At 33.4% G+C, this 22,759-nt stretch overlaps 1 protein-coding gene across 2 annotated transcripts in view; it reads left to right on the top strand.

The window, feature by feature from the left end:
- Positions 1-2,079: 2,079 nt before the first annotated feature.
- LOC135841702 (glutamate-rich protein 2) overlaps positions 2,080-22,759 on the top strand; it is a 49,230-nt gene continuing 28,550 nt past the window's right edge. The window contains exon 1 of one of the 2 annotated variants that reach the window (XM_065358828.1): positions 2,080-2,544. In XM_065358828.1, coding sequence (XP_065214900.1) covers positions 2,521-2,544 — 24 coding nt within the window. In that variant the 5' untranslated portion in view covers positions 2,080-2,520. Of the gene's footprint in view, positions 2,545-21,842; positions 22,038-22,759 lie in introns of those variants that run through there. The other variant, XM_065358830.1, reaches the window with a different exon arrangement.

The following is a 22,759-nucleotide window of genomic DNA, read 5'->3' as shown; positions in this document are numbered from 1 at the left end:
TATAAAGAAGCGACGGATTCGCGTTGTTTTCCTCGTGTTTTGTCGATACCTAAAACGACAACAGGTGCTCTGCCTGGGTAATACCGAAGTGGCTGTTAAAATTCTGCACGATTTTTTCGGAAACTTTGGGCCATTACCAAAAAGACAACAGGTACTCTGCCTGGGTAAACACCCACTATTTTTTCAACGCTGGGTGTTATTACCAAAAAATGACAGATAGTATCTCCACGAGGTGATACAATGTTCAGGGAGCACAATTACCGCGATGGTAATTAGAACTACCGCGGTGTAGTTCTCACACGATAAACTGATCGAGTCTTTCGAGCCATAGGAAAACGATCGTCGAATCGTATCTGAAAGCTCATTTCGGCCTTGTCACCTTGCTTGTAACGACAACCAGTTGAAGTATGCGCTTTAATCGACTATCAGGTCGGATTCTGTAAGCCGCTCGTAACACCTCCACTAGGAGCATATTAATAATTGGTTCTCTGCCACGGTACATCTATGCGCCAAGATGTTGAGAAATTGAGACATGTCACCATCAAATCGCGAGATCTTGAGGAGACTTGTGCTCAAAGACTTCTTCACCTTTGGGCTGTGTAGATGATATTACCGAAAATAGACCGTAACACACTAGGTGTTATATTGGTATGCTCGGAGAGTTTATTTTTACCGTATTGGTAAATGCGACTACCGCCGAGTAGACACAAGGTATTATTCGCACTGGTTCACAATTACAGCAAGTTCAAAATTGGTAAATTAGCGGTCGAGGTTTACGAACCCATAACGCCCTGAAAAAAGAACATGCTATTAATTGGTACTCTGCCATGGAGGCATACCATGCCGACAACCTTGCGCAATGCAGCTTGTTCGAGAGCACGGTATTGCCATCTCCATTGCCAATGGAAAGAACCGCCTGCTAGGGCGATTGTTACCTTGATCATTGGCGATGTGATCCAAAAAATGAACTGTAACACACAAGGTGTTATATACGCATGTTCAAATCAGGAAGACCGCTGATCAGCACTCTTGGTCGTCGAACCAATTGAAACCCATCCAAAGGACATGCACTATTTCGGTTCTCTGCCTCGGTACTCACCTACCTAGTCAGCAAGCGGATACTTGTAACGTTACTCGAAGAAACAGACTCGGACAGTAACAGTTTACGGTTTCGCAGAAGACGAAGTAGTGAAGTTACCGAAAATGACCACGCGCCCATTCGCTGGAAAATAAATCGTTGTATTTGTCCCAGCGACTTGGCGATTGGAATCGAAAAGTAACATAGAAGATGTTGCAAGTATGTCCGAATGGGATGCTGACACCTAGGGAATTGAGAGGAACTTGGTAGCATGGTTTACGAACCATTTTTAAGAGCCGCATAAGAACATATTAATAATTGGTACTCTGCCACGGTACGCACCCCGTATTTGGAAGAAATCAGGCGTGGTCCTGGAGGATTCCGCGGTGGTGACGTTACCGAAAAAGACAGGTACGCTGCCTGATAAGTGCCACGACTTGCACGGAACCGGTTACGGGTTCCAACAGGAAATGTAGCGATGACTACCTTTCTGCAACTCATGACACACACGAAACCGATGACACAGCTTCAATTAAAGAAGCCAGTTTCTTTTCGTAGTTGGTGTTGTTCGAGCTTTCGTGTTATCAAAAATGCCAATTTTAACACAATTAAAGTGTTACAATATGTTCAGACGGACAACGCTGCAAGAAGGATATACTATAATCACAGGTTTCCCAGCCTGCGAATCCTCTGCGAGAATTGCAGAAATCGCTGTGTCATTATTTTGCATATCGATAATCGCGATCCGGCAGGCACGTGCCATTTTTCGCATTATCAACCTCAAAAAATGACAGATTTCTTGCAGATGTCGCAGCGAGTGATTTTGAAAAATGGAAGTAACATATAAGATGTTACAATCGTATATCCAATGCAGCGAGGCTACCAAGCACAAAATTTGAAATTTGAATACCATTCTTTGATTATTACGCGGTACCACCTATACATGAACCTGTTGCTGGGCCTTGATGGTCGATTAATTTATTTTCTTTTGTCCAAGTTATTCTTTACCGTATGCCTCTGCCATTCTCATCGTAGAAACGCAGGGGGGCAGGGGGACAGCTCCGCTGCCACGTACATGCATAGTATATCATGTTTTTATCCGTGCTTTTCTCCGCTGGTTACGCCATCGAGCAAACCTCAGAGGGGCATATGTGATATACTACTATGCCGTACGTGGTATGTATAGGGCTCGCCCACATGGTAACACTGCGTTGCACTAAGGCAACACTGCGTTGTATTCTCGTCAGCTAGCCATACGAGCCAAGCGACGAGAGTACAGAACGCCAGTAATGTATCCGAGTGCACGCGGGTATGTTATTCACGGTTAATGGGTTAATGCAGTCATTTAAGTATAAGTTTTACTCTCGAGTGTTAAGTGTTATGTTTAGTGCTTTAGTTTTAATTAGTGTTTAGTATATTCATTTAATAGACGAGAAGGAGTGATGATCTACTCGTCGCCACTCTGGGTAAGTACTTGCACATATCAGTGTGAATAAGTTAGATCTCCTTGCCAGAGGAGATCACTTATCCAAACCTACACCACAGTGTGTAACACCAACGTGTGTATATTTAGTTTAAGAAAGTGTCTTGTTAACGTACATAAATACATAGAATATGTGATTATGTAAAACTTGTAACGTGTTGTTAATATTGCACACATTAAATATTATTCTTGTGTATAACTTGTTATTATTTATGGTGTGTATGATCATATGTTAAGAGTGTAAAAGCAACCATTTCCTACTCACGCCCTAGCCGAGCATGTGAGGTATTCCGGTGAGTATTTAGTAGAAATACTCTAAGGGATATTTCTTGGAAACAACACAATAGCAACCATCGTAAGTCACATTACCAAACATGCTTTAAGTCAATTTACCCTCTTACATTTATAAGATTTAATTCTTAAAAGAATTACCTTGACATGAATAATTTTTAACTTTTTACTTATAATTTAAAAATTACTTCAAAATGAGTAATTAAACTAATTTTTGTACAATTGAAACATGAAATTTTTATTATCATGATTTAGTAAAAATTATTAAAACAAAATGATTTTTACTATTGGTAGGTACCTATAGCAAAATTTATTAAAATGATAATTTTTACTAAATGATTACAGTAAAAATTATTAAATGGGATCTGGTACTTAATTGTGCTAAATACCAGTATTTAGTTAAATTTTTTTGTAAAAATTACCCATATTTTTTTTTGTGTAATTTAGAGGCAATTCAAATTCTTAACATATTTTATAAGATTTAATTCTTAAAAGAATTACCTTGACATGAATAATTTTTAACTTTTTACTTATAATTTAAAAATTACTTCAAAATGAGTAATTAAACTAATTTTTGTACAATTGAAACATGAAATTTTTATTATCATGATTTAGTAAAAATTATTAAAACAAAATGATTTTTACTATTGGTAGGTACCTATAGCAAAATTTATTAACATGATAATTTTTACTAAATGATTACAGTAAAAATTATTAAATGGGATCTGGTACTTAATTGTGCTAAATACCAGTATTTAGTTAAATTTTTTTGTAAAAATTACCCATATTTTTTTTTGTGTAATTTAGAGGCAATTCAAATTCTTAACATATTTTATAAGATTTAATTCTTAATTTAGAATAAAAAGCAAGTTCTGAAAATTGGTTTGAAAATTTATAAATTTGAAGACAATGGAAATTCTAAAAAAAATAGTATGAAAATTTGTATTTAGAGACGCTGAGAATTCCAAAAATTGATTAAAAGTTCTGTAAGTTGCAGATAATGTGAACTTGAAAATTATATAAAATAAGTATTGTAATATTTATGAACAAGATGAGAATTCTGAAAAATTGGAGGCAATGTAAATTCCAAAAATTGAGTAAACGTTTTACAATTTGTGAACAATATGAACTTGAAAATTGAATTTGAAATTTTTTAATTTAAAGACAATAAGAATTCTGAAAAATTATTCAAAATTTGACTATTTAGAGGCAATGTGAATTCTAAAAATTGATTGCAAATTTCCTAACTCAGCAGCAATGCAAAATTCTGAAAATTTATTGAAAACTTTATGAAATTGTAGCGATGGGGAATTCGGGAAATCGATTTGAAATTTTGTAAATTTTAAAACAATGCAAACTATGAAAAACAACTAGAAATTTCTTAATTTAGAAGCAATACAAGCTTATAAATTATTCTGAAATACCTATTGTAATTTGGAAAATATGAAAACACTGAAAAACAATTATTATTTTGAAGCAGTGAGAGTTTCAAAAATTCTCATCACTGTGACATGGTTGATTCACTTATGCACTACCTAGATGTAATAACGGTTATAGCTGTAGAAAAGGCAGCTAGCTACGCACACTTTGCAGCTAAGCAAGCTTAGCTGTCTAGTTTTTTTATTTTTTTAATGTATGTGACGTGTTGTAGAATTTTTTACATATATGTACCTATTTTCCTTCTAAAACCTCGACTTGTATAGAAGACATACTTCTTACCTACAATAAAATAATCATGAGTATCATTCTGAGGTTTTTTGACAAAAAAAAAAAAAAAAATTGAAGAAAATGAGAAGAGGGTATTTTAGATCTACATAATACATATGTAGGTACTAGGTAAGTATAAGTACTCATCAGCAGTAAAAAAGTTTGTAGCTTCCCATACTGTGTTCATTCTACCTACATTACGAGTAGGTAACTAAGTTATTTACTTATTATAGGGTCATTCCATGTCAATTAGATCAAAAAAGGGCGATTTTGAAAGTCGTGTCTTTCGATTTCGCTCAATTTTTTTTACATACAATATCTACCCATCCCAGTAAGTAATAAACCCGCAATCAGTTTGGTCCCAGCCCCCTCAGGGGGCGGGTGGGGGGCTTCCATTATTTTCACATTGTCTCGAGGTACTCAACTTCAGCAGCGCATTCCTCCAAAACTATGATACTTCGATCAAAACTGATTTCACGGTTCGAAAGGGTATTGAATTTAAAACTTTTTAAACATTTTGAAATTTTCAAAATTTGAAAGTTGAACTTTTAAATTGACAGTTCAAATTTCAAAATAGCGCTGTAAGTGGGATCTTCCATTTAAAATTCTGAAAAAATTTCCATAGAGGTAACTTTTCATGCTTTTTCGAAATATTCAAGTTTCAAGATGGGATCTCTTGATAGAGAGGGAGCATGCCCACCCCCAATTTCGGGCAAAACTTTCAAAAAAAAATCTGGGGCATGTGATATATCGATTTCTATGTTTTTGGTAACACTAAACATGAATATGACGTTAGATTTTTGATTGGACCCCATCCACGGCCCCCAGCACCTCCCCAAATGGGGTAAAAGTTCAAAATATGGTTTTTTTCGTGCGGCACATCAAATAGTATGTTTTCGGTGACGCTGAACACGAATATGACGTCAGATTTTTGGTTGGACCTCATCCACGGCCTCCAACCGATTTTTTGGAGTTTTACCAATTGGGGGAGGTTCTGGGAGCCATGGGTGAGGTCAATTTGAAAAACTAAGGCTATATTCGTGTTCAGCGATATCGAAAACACACTATTTTATGTGTCACACGATTGAAACTATTTGAAGAGCTCTATTCCAAAGTGGGTTAAGTCATTTTTGAAAAAAACACGTTTTACGAAGATTTTTACTTCAAAAGTGAGTCAAGTCATGGATTTTTCAAAATAAATTTTTCCACAAGCAGTTGTTCTATGTCCAAAGAAAGGAAAGGAAAGGTGCACCGACCTTTGGAAACAGAACAAATTTTAGCATCAAAAATTGTAGACGCATTTTTGGGCGGAAAAAATGACTTAACCCACTTTGGAATAGAGCTCTTCATTTATTTCAGGTTACCCCCCCCCCCTTGGGAAGGTTCTGGGGGTCGTGGATGTGTCCAATCAAAAATCTGACGTTATATTCGTGTCCAGCGTCACCGAAAACATACTAATTGACGTGTCGCACGAAAAAACCATATTCTGAACTTTTACCCTATTTGGGGAGGTGCTGGGGGCCGTGGATGTGTCCAATCAAAAATCTAACATCATATTCGTGTTCAGCGTTACCAAAAACATACAAATCGATATATCACATGCCCCAGATTTTTTTTTGAAAGTTTTGCCCAAAATTGGGGACGGTGGGGGTGCTCTCTCTCTATCAAGAGATCCCACCTTGAAACTTGAATATTTCGAAAAAGCATGAAAAGTTACTTCTATGGAAATTTTTTCAGAATTTTAAATGGTAGCTTCCACTTACAGCGCCATTTTGACATTTAAACTTTCAATTTAAAAGTTCAACTTTCAAATTTTGAAAATTTCAAAATGTTTAAAAAGTTCAAAATTCACCCTTTCGAACTGTGAAATCAGTTTTGATCAAAGTATCATAGTTTTGGAGGAATGCTCTGCTGAAGTTGAGTACCTCGAGACAATGTGAAAATAATGGAAGCCCCTCCACCCCCCCTCCCACCCCTGAGGGGGCTGGGACCAAACCGATTGCGGGTTTCTTACTTACTGGGATGGGTAGATATTGTAAAAAAAAAAATGAGCGAAATCGAAAGACATGACTCAAAAAGTAGGTCGAATTGATATGGAATGGCCCTATAAAATTAAAACAATTATGACCAAAACCAATTTGATATATTTTTTTTTTAGTTTTAATTTTTTTGCATGCTAATAAGTAGGTATTACCTATCTCTTTTTTATTACTCACATAGGTACAGTAAATTGTAGATTATTTCAAGTGTTAAATTTCATTTTTTGATTTCCAAAAGTTTTTTTTAAAAACTCAAATGGTTTATTTTTCATTTAAATAAAAACATCAAAATTTGATAAATTTGAGGTGTGCCTTAGGTTTTATTTGCAACCGATTTCAAGATTCCTTTGCAGATTACGTAGGGATCCCAGTTTTGAGGAAATTTTCGTACAAAAAAAAAACAAAAACAAAAACAAAATGAAACTCAGCTCAAGCAGAAAAATACACAAATCTGCTGGAGGCTGTAAAAGCTCGCTCAAAAACCACCATCAATGGGATACTTTTTTGTGGCTATGGGAAGAGGGAACGGAGAAATGATGGTTTAAAAAAGTTCGAAAAATGGAAGTAATTCAAAAAGAAAAAATTCACTTCTGAATGAAACAAAAAAACTATTTTCTCGTTCAAACATTATTGTGTTCCACATCAAATGGAAAAATGGGTAAATTTTCAAGATTATGAAAAAAATATGGGGTATGGGGAAAAAACTGAAACCTCAAAATTGAAAAAAATATGCTGTCTTGAAAAAACGAAGGAAGATTAAATTGCCAAATCAACGAATAAGGGGCAGTAGAACCGCCTGATTTGGCAGATAAAATTGTTTCGAGCTTTTTTTAAATCAGAAATTCACACCTTGTTAATAAAAATATCAAAAAATAAACGGTCTAAAAAAGATTGTTTTCACGTTTGAAATTCGAAAATTTTCAAAAAATTTGTGATCTCGCGGGCAATAAATTTCCATATTTTGATCGTCGAATGTTTATCATCCCCTTACTCCCCCCCCCCATATGAAGAACTCCTTCGCAACGTCATGTCACTCAAATAGGTAAGTTGAAAATTTTGCAATACTTAACACAATTTCTCAGATACTTACACAATCATTTTCACAAAAAATTCGTATTATAATGTGTTGAATTTTTAAATGATGATCAATAACTATAGGTACGAATTAAAAATAGACGAAAATTTTTCCGAAGTATTCCTGAGCCTCATGTTTTGGCAAAATAAGTACCTAGGTACCTAACTAAAACTGAAAACAATAGGTATTGCATCCAAGTCCAAAAAGCTGCACTTTCAAAAATCAAAAACTCGAGAGATTGATCGTTTTTAATCTGTACATTCCCTACAATAATTTCTCTTCATTGACTTGAAAAATTTGAAATTTAGGATAACGAATTTTTAAACGAGCACAAAAATTAATCTCTTGAGGAAATCTTCACTCAACTTTTTCAAATCATAGATAACAAAATAACATGAATTTTTCAAAGAAAATAACCCGCTGAAATCCTAATTAATATACTCGAACTCTCGAAGGTACCTACGTACCTACTTACGTAATATGTACGTACTACCTAATACCTATCAAACGAATATAATTTTACATACAAAAGTAGAGAAGCAGATAATTCGTCGTTAATTGTAAATCTGATAAGAGATAACGAATGAAAAACTGTATTCGTCATGGTTAGTAAGGTCAAAGAGGTCGTTGTACGGTTAATTTTGCTGTTAAAAATCTTCGAATTCCTAATAAAACAATTTTTACGAAAATAATTTGAATATTGGTATCATCGCAATTGAAAAAATAGGTATAAAGGTACATAATTATGTATTCGGTTTCGAAATCATCAAATCACTAAATTCCTCGACCATGTGGTGCGTATTGTGCCTTGCCCATATCCTCTTCAAAATTAGATTAAATACTGTCACGTCATCGATGATAAGATAAACAGATTGAGATTGAAATATAACTACAGGTGCATAAAAAGAGGGGTAGAGAATGAAACCATTACAGAGTCAAATCAAAAATTACCAAAATAGGTAAATAATTGGCATATCAACGATTGCTAAGGGTAACCTAGCGCTTTGAATCATTTCTGGAGTACTTCACACTTCTGTGAAATGGATATTGAACGTCGTAATTAAGTATTTATCATTGAGATAATATAATTCCGTTATCGTCGTACCTACAATTTTATACCTACCTAACTTATTACCAAGCCCAACTATACATATAATTAAATAGGTAAGTATATTGTATTACACTGTGCAGATTGTAATAATAATTTTTAAAAAAAAAAACGCGAGAAAAAAGAAACATCAAGAGAGCCTTACGCCTTAAGAGAAATATTTTTAGTGCCTTAGTTAGTCGAAAAATTTGAGACTCCATGAATTTTAAAAGTTTCCTAAAATATAAATTTCCACAACAATATTACAAAAAAAAAAAAAAAAAAAATTAAAAAAAAATAATAAACAAAAAGAACAGCAAATGAATCCAAAAAATATAAAAAATAATTTGATTGGACTTGTGAAATTTCGCAAATTATTTTTTCCAGCATTAGGTATGTTTAAAACGTTTGATTGGACGACCACAACTTAGAGAACAATTTTGTATTGTTCTCTTGTTTCGTTGTATCTGATTTCTGAGCATTTTTTTTTTTTATCATTTGTAGATATTTTAACAAGAAAGCAAAATAATTAAAGTGTGACCCAGAAAGTTGATAGGCATAGATCAAAAGTCAAATAATGTACGAAGGGGATCAAAAATGTATACCTTCATACTTTTTCGATTGAACAGCTAATTTTTTTGTGAGCTAGGAACTTAGTAAGTTAGTACCTATCTTAATTGCAATAAAAAGTTGAACAAATTGCACGCCTAAAAAATTGAGAATTCCTTTACAATTGGAGTGGTGCAGAGTAAGATGAAGTGGATTTAGCACAAAAGTTCCCAGGTTGATCCAGAATGGTATAGAATTTTAAAAATCAGAACACCAGAACAGTGCAAAATAAATTCATTACAGTCGTGCTACGAAACAATAGAAAAAATATGTATCACTCTTATAATAATTCATGAGGCCATATTTTCAACGATAATAATATTGTTTTTATGAGATACTAAGTTGAAAAACTACAGCAATAATTCCTAAAAAAAAAGTTTTTTCGAAACCTTATCTCTCTTCGGTATAAAACAAGCTTAAATAAATTTCAAGCGAATAGTGAAGAGGATTTAACGTTATTAGATATGACTGGGTAGGTATAAAACTCGATAAGACATTATTTTTGTCGATGATTTCGATGAGTATATGATGATAAACCTAAACGAGTTGATTATACACGAATGCGATATACATCATTTAAAACGAGTAATGACACATGAATTACCTATACGTTAATTTTGAATTTCCAAAAATTATGTGATACGTGAGTAATATTCTACTAATGGATACTTTAGGAGTCATTTTAATGAGCTTTTCAAATGTTCCAAAAAGTTATATACTCGTGACCAACGAATATATTGTCACGATTTTAAAAATAGGTAAACCGAAAATTTCAAATAAAATCGTAGGTAATACTTAATCTATTTTCGTCGAAAATTATATCATATTCCCCTTCGACCCCATATAATCAGGTAGATACACGCAGGAATTCCCGTCGATAATAACCTACCTATCTGATTTTATTTTTTCACACCCAATAACACGAGAATTTTTAATTTAATCGCAAATTAATTACCTACACATCAGCATTACTCAACGTTTTCCTCATACACATTAATTTTAGATTAATTTATTTTTAATTAATTCGACCAAAAAAAAAATCGAATTTCTCCAGATTTGTATACGCATAGCTCGATTTAGGTACTAGCTTGAAAAAACTTCACGAATTCGAATCAACTTCACAGCCCAGGCATATAGGCACTTGAAATAGGTACTCAACAAGTAGTCAAGTACCTATTCGCGTCTCTACCGCTGCCGTTTACATTCGGCACTCATTGGCTCGGGTGGAAATATTGCGCAATAATCGAAATTTAATCAAAATGCTCGGAGAAAAGCGGTACCCACGATTATAACGTGTTTTTACATAGGTACCTAGTACCTACGTACGAATTTGCAAATTAGAAACTATCCGCTATCCGTAGTATAATAACAGGTTCCTCCTAGAGTCGTTTTTTTTTTTATCTACTCGTATTTAACTTTTTTTTTCTTTACCGTTCTTAGAATGTTTTTGAATCAGAGGTCAGCTCTCAATGATGGCGGACAATTGTACGAGCTCGAATGTGTAATTATCGAGTGTAAAAAAAGATCACATGGCGATGACGAGCACGAAACTAACGTATTGTGTGTACAATTCGGTACAAGTACAAATTATGATGAAAATTTTACATCAAATCAAAAAGTTAACTCATAATAACCTTAACAGATGTCACCGTCACTCGATGCTCAGCTATTTTTGACTATTTGAATATACTGTTTTTGTGGTATTTGTTGGACAGGAAAACGCTCAGGTAATTAGAATTGGCCATTGAGTACCAAAACGAGATAAGGATTGTAAGTAATTAAAAAACGATTTCAGAAAAAAAAAGTTTTTTAGTCTATCTAACTATAAGATTCAACTTTAAGCTGCATGAAAATACAAAATCAAATATGTACTTGTGGTGTTTAATCATCACGTGACAACAGGTCATTAACCTTTACTCATTCCCGGTTTCCCTCTCCCACCCACACTTGAGTTTTCCGCATGATAACCAACGTTGCATGGTGTTCATTGATTATTCTATCGGTCTCTATTTTTATAGAAAATAAAACGAGAACTGTTCAAACTTCAAGAATATAGAAACATTTTATGTTACGTAGGTATATGCTTCAATGTCAGGATAATTTTCAATAAAATGTAAAAAATAACAAATAAAACAACTTAAAATAAAAATGTTTGTTCATTTTGAAAACTTCACAATTTTTTTCTTCAAAAATACCTACATATGATTTTGAAAGATTCTCTGAAGGATCCGGGGGGGGGGGGGTTGAAAAATGTATTGAAATGTTGGGGAGGAGAAGGAAGGGGGAATGAGGGAGAATCTGGAGAATTAACGTTGAGGCTGAATTGAATGGCTACCTAACTATACTTACAATATACAATGCATGAAAATTTAGAAAAATATTTCTATTTACTCAATAATTAAAAATCGATGTTTTTCAAAATGTTGATTATAAATTTCCAATTTTTTAACATTTTAAAACAGGATTTAGGTACTATTTCTTCACTAATCTTAGGGCTGACTTAAATAATTATTATTTTCATACATTCCACGAATTTTTGAAGAAATTTCAAAAAGTACCCAGTACCCACTTCCCAAAGTGTAAAGAAAAAATTCCTTTCACCAAAGCCCTGAATTATTTATCTCGTTCTTCTATATCAAAAACCTCGTTTTCAAGATCTTCTGACGAAGCTTTTCAGTTTCTTCAGCATTCCATTATCAACTCAGAATGTTTTTATAGGGAGGGAAATTTTACAGCCCTTTAACTCCTATTCAGTTGGAATTTGGCTTGCTGAAAGAGCGTCTCGTTAAAGCCTCACATCAGAACCCAATTTTGAACTGCATGAAGTTGATTTTTCGATTTTTGAAGAATTTTTGAAAATGGCTGAAATCACTCATTTGTAGGGCACCTAAGTAGGTATTATTTCTAGAAAAAAAGAAATTGATTTATTACAATTTAATTCGAAACAATTTTTAAAAAATTCTTTCGAACTTTTGTCAGTATTTTTCTGGAGAAAAGTTATTTTTTGCTGGACCAGAAGTGGTCAGACAATTTATTTACAGAGGCAGATTTAGAATTTTTACGCACCCCCTCCCTCCCTCCCTCTCTCACACTCGCATACAATCATGTAGATTCCTGATTTTTTCAAAAATTTAGAATGCAATTCAAGACATCATTGACTTTTTCGAATTTATTTTAGGTGTTTACTATACATTAAAAAAAAAAAGTCAACAGAAATTTCAGTGAAACAGCGAAAGGATATTATATTTGCACTTTTTCATTCTAATTCGCCAATACCATCAACGACTGATATTTCGCCATCGATTTCTCAATTTTGAATTTTGATAAATGAAAGATCTCGAAAAATTGAACTTGTAGGAAATTTCTGAGCTTCTAAAAAATGAAAATGATTTTCGATTTCGACAATTTTTTGGCAGGTAGGTACTTAAAATATTTGGGTTTGATAAAGCACCACCATGATGCCAAATTTTTGTATTTGAATTTCATTTTTTTTTAATTTAGCAGATTTTTTACATCTCAATTTGACTCATATGAATGTGAAAGTTTGATCCACTCACAATTGATGTCGAAAGCTGATCTTTAAATTTTTTTTCGGCTCTCCGAAATGATTCAGGGCAGGTTTGACTCGTCACTAAGTCTCTCTCTCTACTTAATGGAATTTAAAATAGACCTATTGGCTCAGGTTAATTTATTGTGCTAGCAACCAACCGTCTGCCCTAATTTATAGGAACAATCTTCCTAAATAATGGGTACCTACCCGCCTGTGTATAAAGAAACTAATTTTCCAGAAATCGAAAAATAAACAAAAGAAAGTTCTTTTTGGACCTTTTATGAGTGGGCAAGATTCAGTTCTCTTTCCACCAATGACTACTTTAAAGAAACATTTATTAGGTAAAAATCAAATATGAATTTGAAAAAAAAACAAGAAAATACATTTTATTTGAAAGATACCTATAAAAAGTTTCAGTTGATGATTTTTTTTTTGTAGTCCAATGAAAGCCAGATGATTTAAGACAGTATACATACATGGTGTCCTGGTATGCTATAACCCCAAATAATTCGTAATATAGGCAACGCATCCTGTGTTGGGGGGGGGGGGTGTCAAGTTATGCTCAAACTAAAAATGTTATCTAATATTTTTCAATTTGGTTGATCATTGTGCTATTTGATGAAGAAAAACTATACCCATGCATAACAAAATATTTTTTTATTAAAAAGAGTTCAAAAGTTCATCATTTTAATTTTTTTTCTCTTGATATTATGTAATCTCAGGTGTCTTTTTCAAGTCTTACTGTTTTCAATGATCGTCCAAGAAAAGTCATTCTATACTCTTTTAAATAGGATATCTCTCATTTCTCAATTTTGAGTAGGTAGTTGAGAATACGAATTTGAATTCTTGAACATCACTCCAAAATAATTTGAGAAATTTTTAGGTACTTCCTTTGAAAATTCTACAAAATTTATAAAATGGTAAAATATGAGTAGAAAATTTACTTATTTTGTAACAGTTTTAATAAATTCCTAAGAATTTCAAATGAACTAAATTTTGTTGATAAAATCCTACACATTCCCTTTCTCTTCTTTCTTCCTCAACAAACCATTCAAATTTAAACTTACATGGGTAGAAATTTCTATTTGAATAATGTTTATTTAAATTTTATAAACACCTTGAAGATTTGGCAATCCTCTAAAATCTCACACTTTTAAAACCTCTTAAGACAGTCAATGTTGCCATTATTACCTAAGCCACTTAAATCCTACTCTGAGTTTATCAATTCATCCAAAAAATTTTAAAGGATTAAAAAGGTTTAAAATAGGTCAAAACTGGATTGAATTACACTATAGGCAACTACTTTCAACTTTTTTTGTGTGTTTGGGTTGAAAATGGGCTTAATCGAAAGTTTAGACCTTGAAACAGAAAACAGTGTGAGTTTTTCAAATTTGACTTGTTTTTGTGGCCAGGATGAGAGACTGTCAAAGTTGCGAAAATGACCGTTTTTGCCCTACTTCGAGAGTTTGTAGCGACATCCGTATTGTTTTGCAAAAAAAAACCAACGTCATTTTCGGATTCTACGCACTTTTTTAAGTAAACTACTTTCCCCGATTTTTGATTTTCGAAGTTTCAAGCGTAAGAGACTAATTTTTCTAAATAGGAAAAATTCAAGTTGGACTTCGCGTGAACACAGTTCCGCGCCACGGTTACGTGGTGGAGTAACGTCAACGTCGCGCGCTCTTGAGTTTTAAAATATTGCACAAATAAAAATCTTCCGTATGCGCTTGAAACTACAAAAATCAAAATTCTGGGAAAGTAGTTTGCTCAAAAAAGTACGTAGAATCCGAAAATGATCTTAGTTTTTTTCGAAAAATAATACTGATGTCGCTACAGACCCTTGAAGTAAGGCAAAAAGGGCCATTTTTGCAAATTTGATCATCTCTCCCTCTCCAGACCACAAAAACAACTCAAATTGAAAACATCCATTCTGATTTTTGTTCTAGGGTCTAAAGTATCGATTAAGCCCATTTTTAACCCGAACACAGCCGTTGCCTATAGTGTTATTTATTTTTTTGAAAGATTGCGGTGATCCAAAATCAGTTTAGGTCTACTTTGCTTTTTAATAAAGGTCTGCTTTTGAATAAAACCATTCTTTCTGGATAATTCAACCCAATTTTGACTCATTTTAAACGTTTTTACCTCCCTACTTTTTTTTAAAAAATTTAATTTTATTGCTGGCATGAAAATCGAGAAAAAAACAATTTGTACTCAAAATTTCCAATGTTTTTGGTAGAAAGAGAAGCACTGAAGTTTGAAAAGGCAAAGGGAAAGCCAAGTTCTGTCTCCTATGGTATGTTGCGCGTCTCAAAACCTCTAAAATCCTCTCTAACCCCCTTCCACCACATCCTCAAACAGGTACCCACATCTAGCTAAACTGACCTAACACACTCGTATAAACGACGTTAATTTATTATTCCTGTAAGCTTCTCGAAGAAATCCAATACCTGAGATTCTACGCATGAAAAGATCGATAGCCCATATTTAGTGATAAAAGATACATATTTTCGATCACGTTTCATCAGATAGCAACCGCATTTTCAAAATCCATTAATAATCGTAAATTTTTAAACGCAGAAAGATCACTTTAATCTCATAAATCAAATCCTCCTTGAACTTTACATTTTAGTCACAAAAAAGTGCCGACATGTTTTTTCAATTTACTAGCCTACGATTATTTACTTAATGGATGAATTAATTAACACGACGAAAATATAAGAAGCGGCATAGATCACATAAAAATAGGTAATTTGAAACATCTCCTATACGATGCGGTTATTTTTACGTATCCAACACAAGGTTTTAGTTTCTAAAAAAAAAAAAACACCGTCAAAAATTCCAGCACATTATTTATCGATTAATACGCGATGGTTTAGTATGAAAGACATGACAAAAGAATCGAGTTACCGATGACACAGAGCACAACACAGCAGTAATTAGGTAGGTAGGTAATTAGGTAGTTGGCCAGCAAAATCACGTGTGGACACAGCTATATATGTAATTTGTTTATATCAACGTGACACCGCAATAAAGCATCAAAATGTTTGAATGACCAAAAAAAAAAATATTCCACAAGACGGGCTAAAAATTTATCTAAATAAAATTGCAAAAAAATTTCAAAACCACAATTCACTGCATACACGACCAAAACGATAAAACAAATTCTAGATACGCTGATACATACGTTTCTAAATCTTGATATTCGTCCATATTTAAACGCGTCAACGTTGCGAAGAGGTAAAAATCATTCTAAAAAAAAAAAAAGAAAACGAATTTTCCCTAATTAAAATTTTCCATCTATTGTGCAGTATACCGCAAAGTACACTATACTTTTGGCCAAAAATTTACCTCCGCGACTGGCAAACAGACAAATAATGTAACGGTCGGTAGGATATTCGCGACAAAAACTGCTGATGCAACATCCAAGCGAATTCAGCCAAGAGAGAGAAATGAAAAACTAGTTTTTCAACCTGGAATATACATACCAACCAGATCACACATTTCTGATCGGCGAGATTTCAGTTTGACTAACCGGTCGCTTAATTTATGTAAACAGCTCGTAAACCATACAATATAATGAAGTTATCGAAAACGAGAAAATTATTATGTTTAATCCGTTTCCTTTCGTCTCTCACCTCAAACGCATGGAAATTAATCAGCACGTTGGGATAGAAATAACTTCTCTCGAAACGGAAAGCTCGACGATTAGTATATAGGGAGGTATCTAGAAGCAGAAGCCTTTTAACGATTCGATTAATGGATTATAAGTTTACGAGTTTGATGGAAAAGTGACATGACATGGCACCGAAATCGTACCTACCTATCTACTTCGATTAATCCGACCGGAACTGTGCATTTAGAGAGAATTTAAAAATGGTTTCTACATTAATTAATTGATCGATTGTATTCTTAAAAGTGATGGTATCGAGCTTGCCCTTCAGATGCATTCGGAATTAGGTACATATTTCAAATGACTAATCGAGTAAATCTGAAAGTTGAAACCTAGGTCTACTTTTCATGCATAAAGTGCCAGATAAAATGTCTGCCAAATGAATGTCGACTCCAAGCACCATATTGTGTAAATCGAGAGTGGAGATCAAATAAAACTCAAAAAATAATGTTATGTTCATCTTGAAATTAAGATAAGCTCTTAAGATGAAATTTTTTTAAAAAAGTCAGATTCCTTATTAAAACTGCATAGGTAGGTATCTTTCAAGTTTGATGGAACAACATTGAAGTAAAATTTGCTTCAAAAATGAACTTTTCAAACAAAATGTCATTTGACAAAATAGGTATTTGAAGTACGAAGTAGTAAAGTAAGGTAAGGTCGAAAAATAATACCTGAAAAATTGTCCTAATTTTGGTTTTGAAAAGGATGAAACAAAAAAAAATTGATGTAATATTAATCGCAATGTTTTTGTAGCAGTTTTAATTTTTAAATTGGGTACATTCCTGATTTTATAAAATCAGTGGAATTTTGTTGAAAAAAATCAATGTTAAATTGCCTGCATTGAAATCAGTTTTTTTGTTTTTTTTTTCAAAAATGCTTACCCGTTTTCTGGAAAATAAAAAGTCAACTAAAACTACGAAAAATTATCAAAATTTCAGAAAAATTTGTATATCACTTCAAATTACCATAAAATTGATGAAATCTCAATATGTATTCCAGCTCAAGAATTGCTTGTAAAAATAATGTAAAAACACAAAAATATTACATAAAAAAAATTATAATAATTTAATATTACCAAAAATGATAAAATTCCATCAAAAGGTTAAGAGTTTACAAAAAAAAATTGCGTAGAACTTTATGTCGTTTAAACATGTTAAAATGTTAAATGATTAAAAATACTTAAAGAAAACATTGTAATCTTGAAAGTTACCAACCAGAAACCGACACAAATTTTAATTTTGTGCTAAAATTTCACCAAATTTTGTGCTTAGATTTCACCAAATTTTTGTGCTAAAATTTCACCTAATTCTGTGCTAAAACGTCACCAAATTTTGTGCTAAAATTTCACCAAATTTTGTGCCGCAATTTCACCAAATTTTGTGCTGATATTTCACCAAATTTTGTGCTACAATGCCATCAAATTTTGTGCTAAAATTTCACCAAATTTTATGCTAAAATTTCACCAAATTTTATGCTAAAATTTCACCAAATTTTATGCTAAAATTTCACAAAAATTGACGAAATATTATGTATGCTTAAAATTTCACCAAATTTTGTGCTAAATATTCACCAAGTTTTGTGTTAAAATTTTACTAAATTTTGTGCTAAAATTTTACCAAATTTTGTGCTAAAATTTCACCAAGTGTTGTGCCAAAAAGTCACCAAATTTTGTGCTAAAAATTGACCAAATATTATGTATGCCTAAAATTTTACCAATTTTTGTGCTAAAATTTCACTAAATTTTGTGCTAAAATTTCACCAAATTTTGTGCTAAATATTCACCAATTTTTGTGCTAAAATTTTACCGAATTTTGTGCTAAAATTTTACCAAATTTTGTGCTAAAATTTCACCAAGTGTTGTGCCAAAAAGTCACCAAATTTTGTGCTAAAATTTTACCAAATTTTGTGCTAAAATTTTACCAAATTTTAGCACAAAATTCGGTAAAATTTTAGCACAATGAAATAACCAATAAGATTTCATTTTCATATCTCTTCGAGCACTTTTATTGTGCAACCGATATGGTCGTTTAGGTACACGTGATAGGTAGATTGTATATTTCAAGAACTGTATCCTACCTACCACTTTCAAAATTTTACTGAAATTTTTTAAAAATTTGCTTTGTAATCGTGAAAATTTTTAAAACGTAGATACCAGTACTTGACATAGTTTTGAAAAGTTGAAATAGTAGGTATTATCGTTGTATTATACAAAGTAGGCAGGTACTTGGTCTGTCAAGGCTGTTGGATGTCGACGTAAGCCTTAGGATAGATAGGTAAATTTTATCTATGATGAGCCCTCCCATTCCATGCACGCTATCGGCATTGTTGGTTTTAAAATTCCATGCGATTTGGCTAATGACGAGTTTTTTTTGTCACCTACTTGATCTCGATTATGTTTCGTTGTTTTTGTTTTTTTTTATCGAGTCATCATCATGAGTTATTATTTTGTATCTTATGCATTTTTACCCTCTTCAAAAAAAAAAAAAAAAAATCAGTGGTTCAATAAAAGCATAATTATGAGCCTTCAAATTTAGTGTGTTAATTTGAAAACGACACGACTGATATTGATTTATTGCAATGATTTTTGTAATAAAAAATATCCCAAGATGAGTTTCAAGTTCAACCTGAGAACTGCTATATATGCTGTGTAGTGAAAAATGGTCGTCAGGGTCTTATTCAAGATGTGATATTTATTTTCAAATTTTCTTTTTCTTTTCGAAATTCAGATTTGTTTTTTTTCAACTTCCAGGTTTTAACTTTTTGTTTTTTTTTTAAATTTTGGATTTTTTTAAAAATGACGTTGACTGCAGTAAGTACTTACTTTTTTCTTCCTACTTCTCGATGCGGATTGTGGATTGCGATAGAGCTTTAAAAAATAAATCCTGGATTTTGACGTAAACTGATGAAAAAGTTTACTTTGAATAGGAGACTACTCAGAAAAATTTTCAACCTACCGTGACTGTATAGGAAACTGGAACAGGGTAGGGGTCCTTGAAATTAGGTCATTTTAGAAAGAAAAAAAATCACTCTTGCAAAAAACTGATAAAATTTTGGCAACATTTTTGAACCAATATTATAGAACTCCTAAAAATCGTTAAAAGTTGAAGTTAGAAAAAATTGAAAACTGATGAAATTCTCCATAAGAGTTGACAAAACTGGACGAAAATTGCCCAAAACGCAATGGTTAAAAATCCACCTTGGTAGCAATTACACATACCTAATGATATTAAAAACAAGAAAAATATCATCATAATCATTGAAAATCGTCAAAAAGTGAAATTCCATCATCAGGAGCATTTCTCAAAATTCAGTGAAAATCGAAAAAAAAACGTCAAATGAAAAGTCGTCGTTTTCCATCGGAAAATTAATTTAGCTTTAGTCTCGTAGAAAAGTGTAGAACATTCGCTTATTTAATATTTTTTAACAAAAGCGAAAATTGAATCGAAACGGTTTCTCGATTATTCCTTCGAAGAATGGAACGATTTTAAGCACCCTTTTTTAGAAATTCACCTACTTATTTCAAATGGTAGTTGTTGTAAAAACTAAAAAGTGAAAAATGATTTACGGCTTTTAGTTGCAATTCTGTAGATAATAGATGAGTAAGTTTTGCTTTATCTAGGTGCAGTTGTAACATCAAAATGAGTCATCGAGGTATGTTCTTTTTTGTTATCAATTTCTGTTTTTTTTTTTTTTTTTTTTCGGAATACCTACCTACCCATTTACTGAAGTACGAACCACCTCCTTTGTAAAGAACTAAGAACCAAAAAAAAAGTACTCACACCTTGGATTTTTTTTTGATCTGAACACGTCCTTGAACGAGAAACCAGTTCTTTTGAATGATTTATTGAAACGAATGATGTTCAGTCGAGGATAAAATTTCACAAACCGTACTCGATGTACCAAAAAACCAAATGGCGAATATCAAACGATACATCAGCCACCGACATTTAGAGGACATCCTCTGTAAACTCCCCAAGGCGGTCGTTGTCGTTTAGGAGCCTCTTTCTCTTTCGAATCGTCTTTGGAAGCTTTGAATTCAGAAGTGCCAACTTTTCTAGAGCTTTTAAGCGGTGGTCTATCTCTTTCTTTCTTACTTCGTTTATCTTTCGGTTCGGGCGATTTCATCTGCCTATGGAGCGGTATACCTTCCTCATCGTCGACTGGAACGTACCAAGTTTCGTGTTTCTTGTCAATTTTAGGCAATTGGTGAATCTTCGGCCGATAGATATCCTTACAAACGGCGAACGGAGGTTTAAAATAATCGTGGTAAGAGTTACGGAAATTCTCTGATATGATGGGCTGCCCTCTGTTAAACTTGTACCTATATTTACTGCCGAGTGTTTCTTTGACACCAACGACTTCTTGTTCTTTAGCTTTATTCGCCAAGTTCTTCAGATTTTCCAACTCTTCCATATCGAATTCGTGATCGACCTGTTCGGCAGTCTTGGCCATCGATTCGCTCCTCAGCAGTCTGAATATCACACCGGCGTCAGCGTGCTTGATTTTGCTTTCGTATTCTCTGTATTTATCTTTTAAATTAGCACATCTGACCAACATCCTGTGCTGTTGCAGTTCTTTACGTTTGCTCGATGTGAACGTGGTTCTGGGACATACTTTGGGCGGTTTCGTGCGATCGATTTTACGTCTAGGTTTATCTCTATCCTCGGTCAATGGTAATCCTTTGAGGATACGGACTTGTTCTTTCAACTTGACCAAATCGTTCTCGCCGACGCGATCTTTGTACGTGGATTTCTCGTAGTCTAACGGATCCGGAGGAGGAGGAGGTGGTGTAGGTGGTGGAGTTGAGGCGACTTCGTTTAGACCTCCTCTCATTAGAGAACCTCCAGCAAAAAACGACGACGGTTTGGCTGTCGTCGTCGAAACGATTTCTGCTGCTGGCGGAGATGTTGGTGAAGTTTCCGAACTCATTTTATACGTAGGTACGTACACGTCTTGCAGAGTGAAAAAATTACATTCTGGCGAGGACGTGGCTCGTAATAAAATTAACTTCGTAATGCTAAGCAATGAGATTTACCAAATACCCCGGACCGAGACTCGAGAGACGAGAGTTCGTGAGCAAAATTCATCGAGTAAGGTGTATTGATTTGTTATCCTGTTGCTAGGCGTCTGTGAAGCTTTCCGTGTGTCGCCGTGTGGCAGCGCAAATGCAGCCCAGGTTGCGAAAAAGCTCCTCCAGCTTTCGACCAACGAACGTATTAATAAAGGAAATTTTTTACGTCGGGTATGAAAACAGCTGCTCAGAGTAGAATTATGGTTTAGACTGCAAGGCGTCCTTTTTGTACGTACAGTTTGATCTTTTTATATAACGAGTATCTCGTAGTGGCGCCTTCTTTCGATACATTTACTCGTATATTTGTGCTGATAAGATACTGCGTTTTGCCGAACTGCAACGATAACGACGAGCAAAACGAATAGGCATTTTCGAGAGTAAGTTTTCAAATGATAATATTATGCTTGCGTTGTGATAAGAAAGTTTTTCCTATTTGAATTTGGTTTTAATTTTAATCAAAAATTTATAATGTGTAAATACAGGAGGTAACATCTTCCTGTAGTTGTAGTTGATGAGTCTGTAGCTTAGGCACTTAATAACTGAACCCTTGTATTAGTTTAATAGAATTTTTTTTTAAATTCTTATGAAATGATTAGGTACCTACTCCAAACTATTCCATACCTACTTCGATATCATACCAAAAACGGTGAAAAAAGGGTAAAATTAATACAGTAGCTTGCACTTGGGTAGCCAAGGCAAAACCCTGGCCCATGAAAATTTTTCGTATTATTGTCCTATTCTTCTTTTAAAAAATTACAAAATAGGTACTAAATTTTGATAAAATGAACTGAAAAAACTAAAAATGTTTTTTTTAAAACATACAAACTAATACAAAAAAAAAACATTTTTTTCAGCATCGAAATTTGTGGAAAGGATAAAAAATTTCTCATGTAGGTAGGTACACTCAAATGGTACACAGCCTGGCTATAGTTGAAGAAAATTATCATTTTTCCCGGAATGTTTCAATAAAAGTTACGTTGAACATTCATCAGTTCATTCACCTCTAAAAAGTAGGATACCTACTACCTAGGAAGGTTCAATTAATCCACGAATATTTTGAATGTTTGCTGTCTGCCAGTCTGAAATAAATCAAAATCAG

Source organism: Planococcus citri, chromosome 3 (genome assembly GCF_950023065.1).
Source record: "Planococcus citri chromosome 3, ihPlaCitr1.1, whole genome shotgun sequence".
Taxonomy (NCBI): Eukaryota; Metazoa; Arthropoda; class Insecta; order Hemiptera; family Pseudococcidae; genus Planococcus; species Planococcus citri.
The sequence above is the reverse complement of the archived record's forward strand: the minus strand, read 5'-3'. Positions and strand labels throughout refer to the sequence as shown.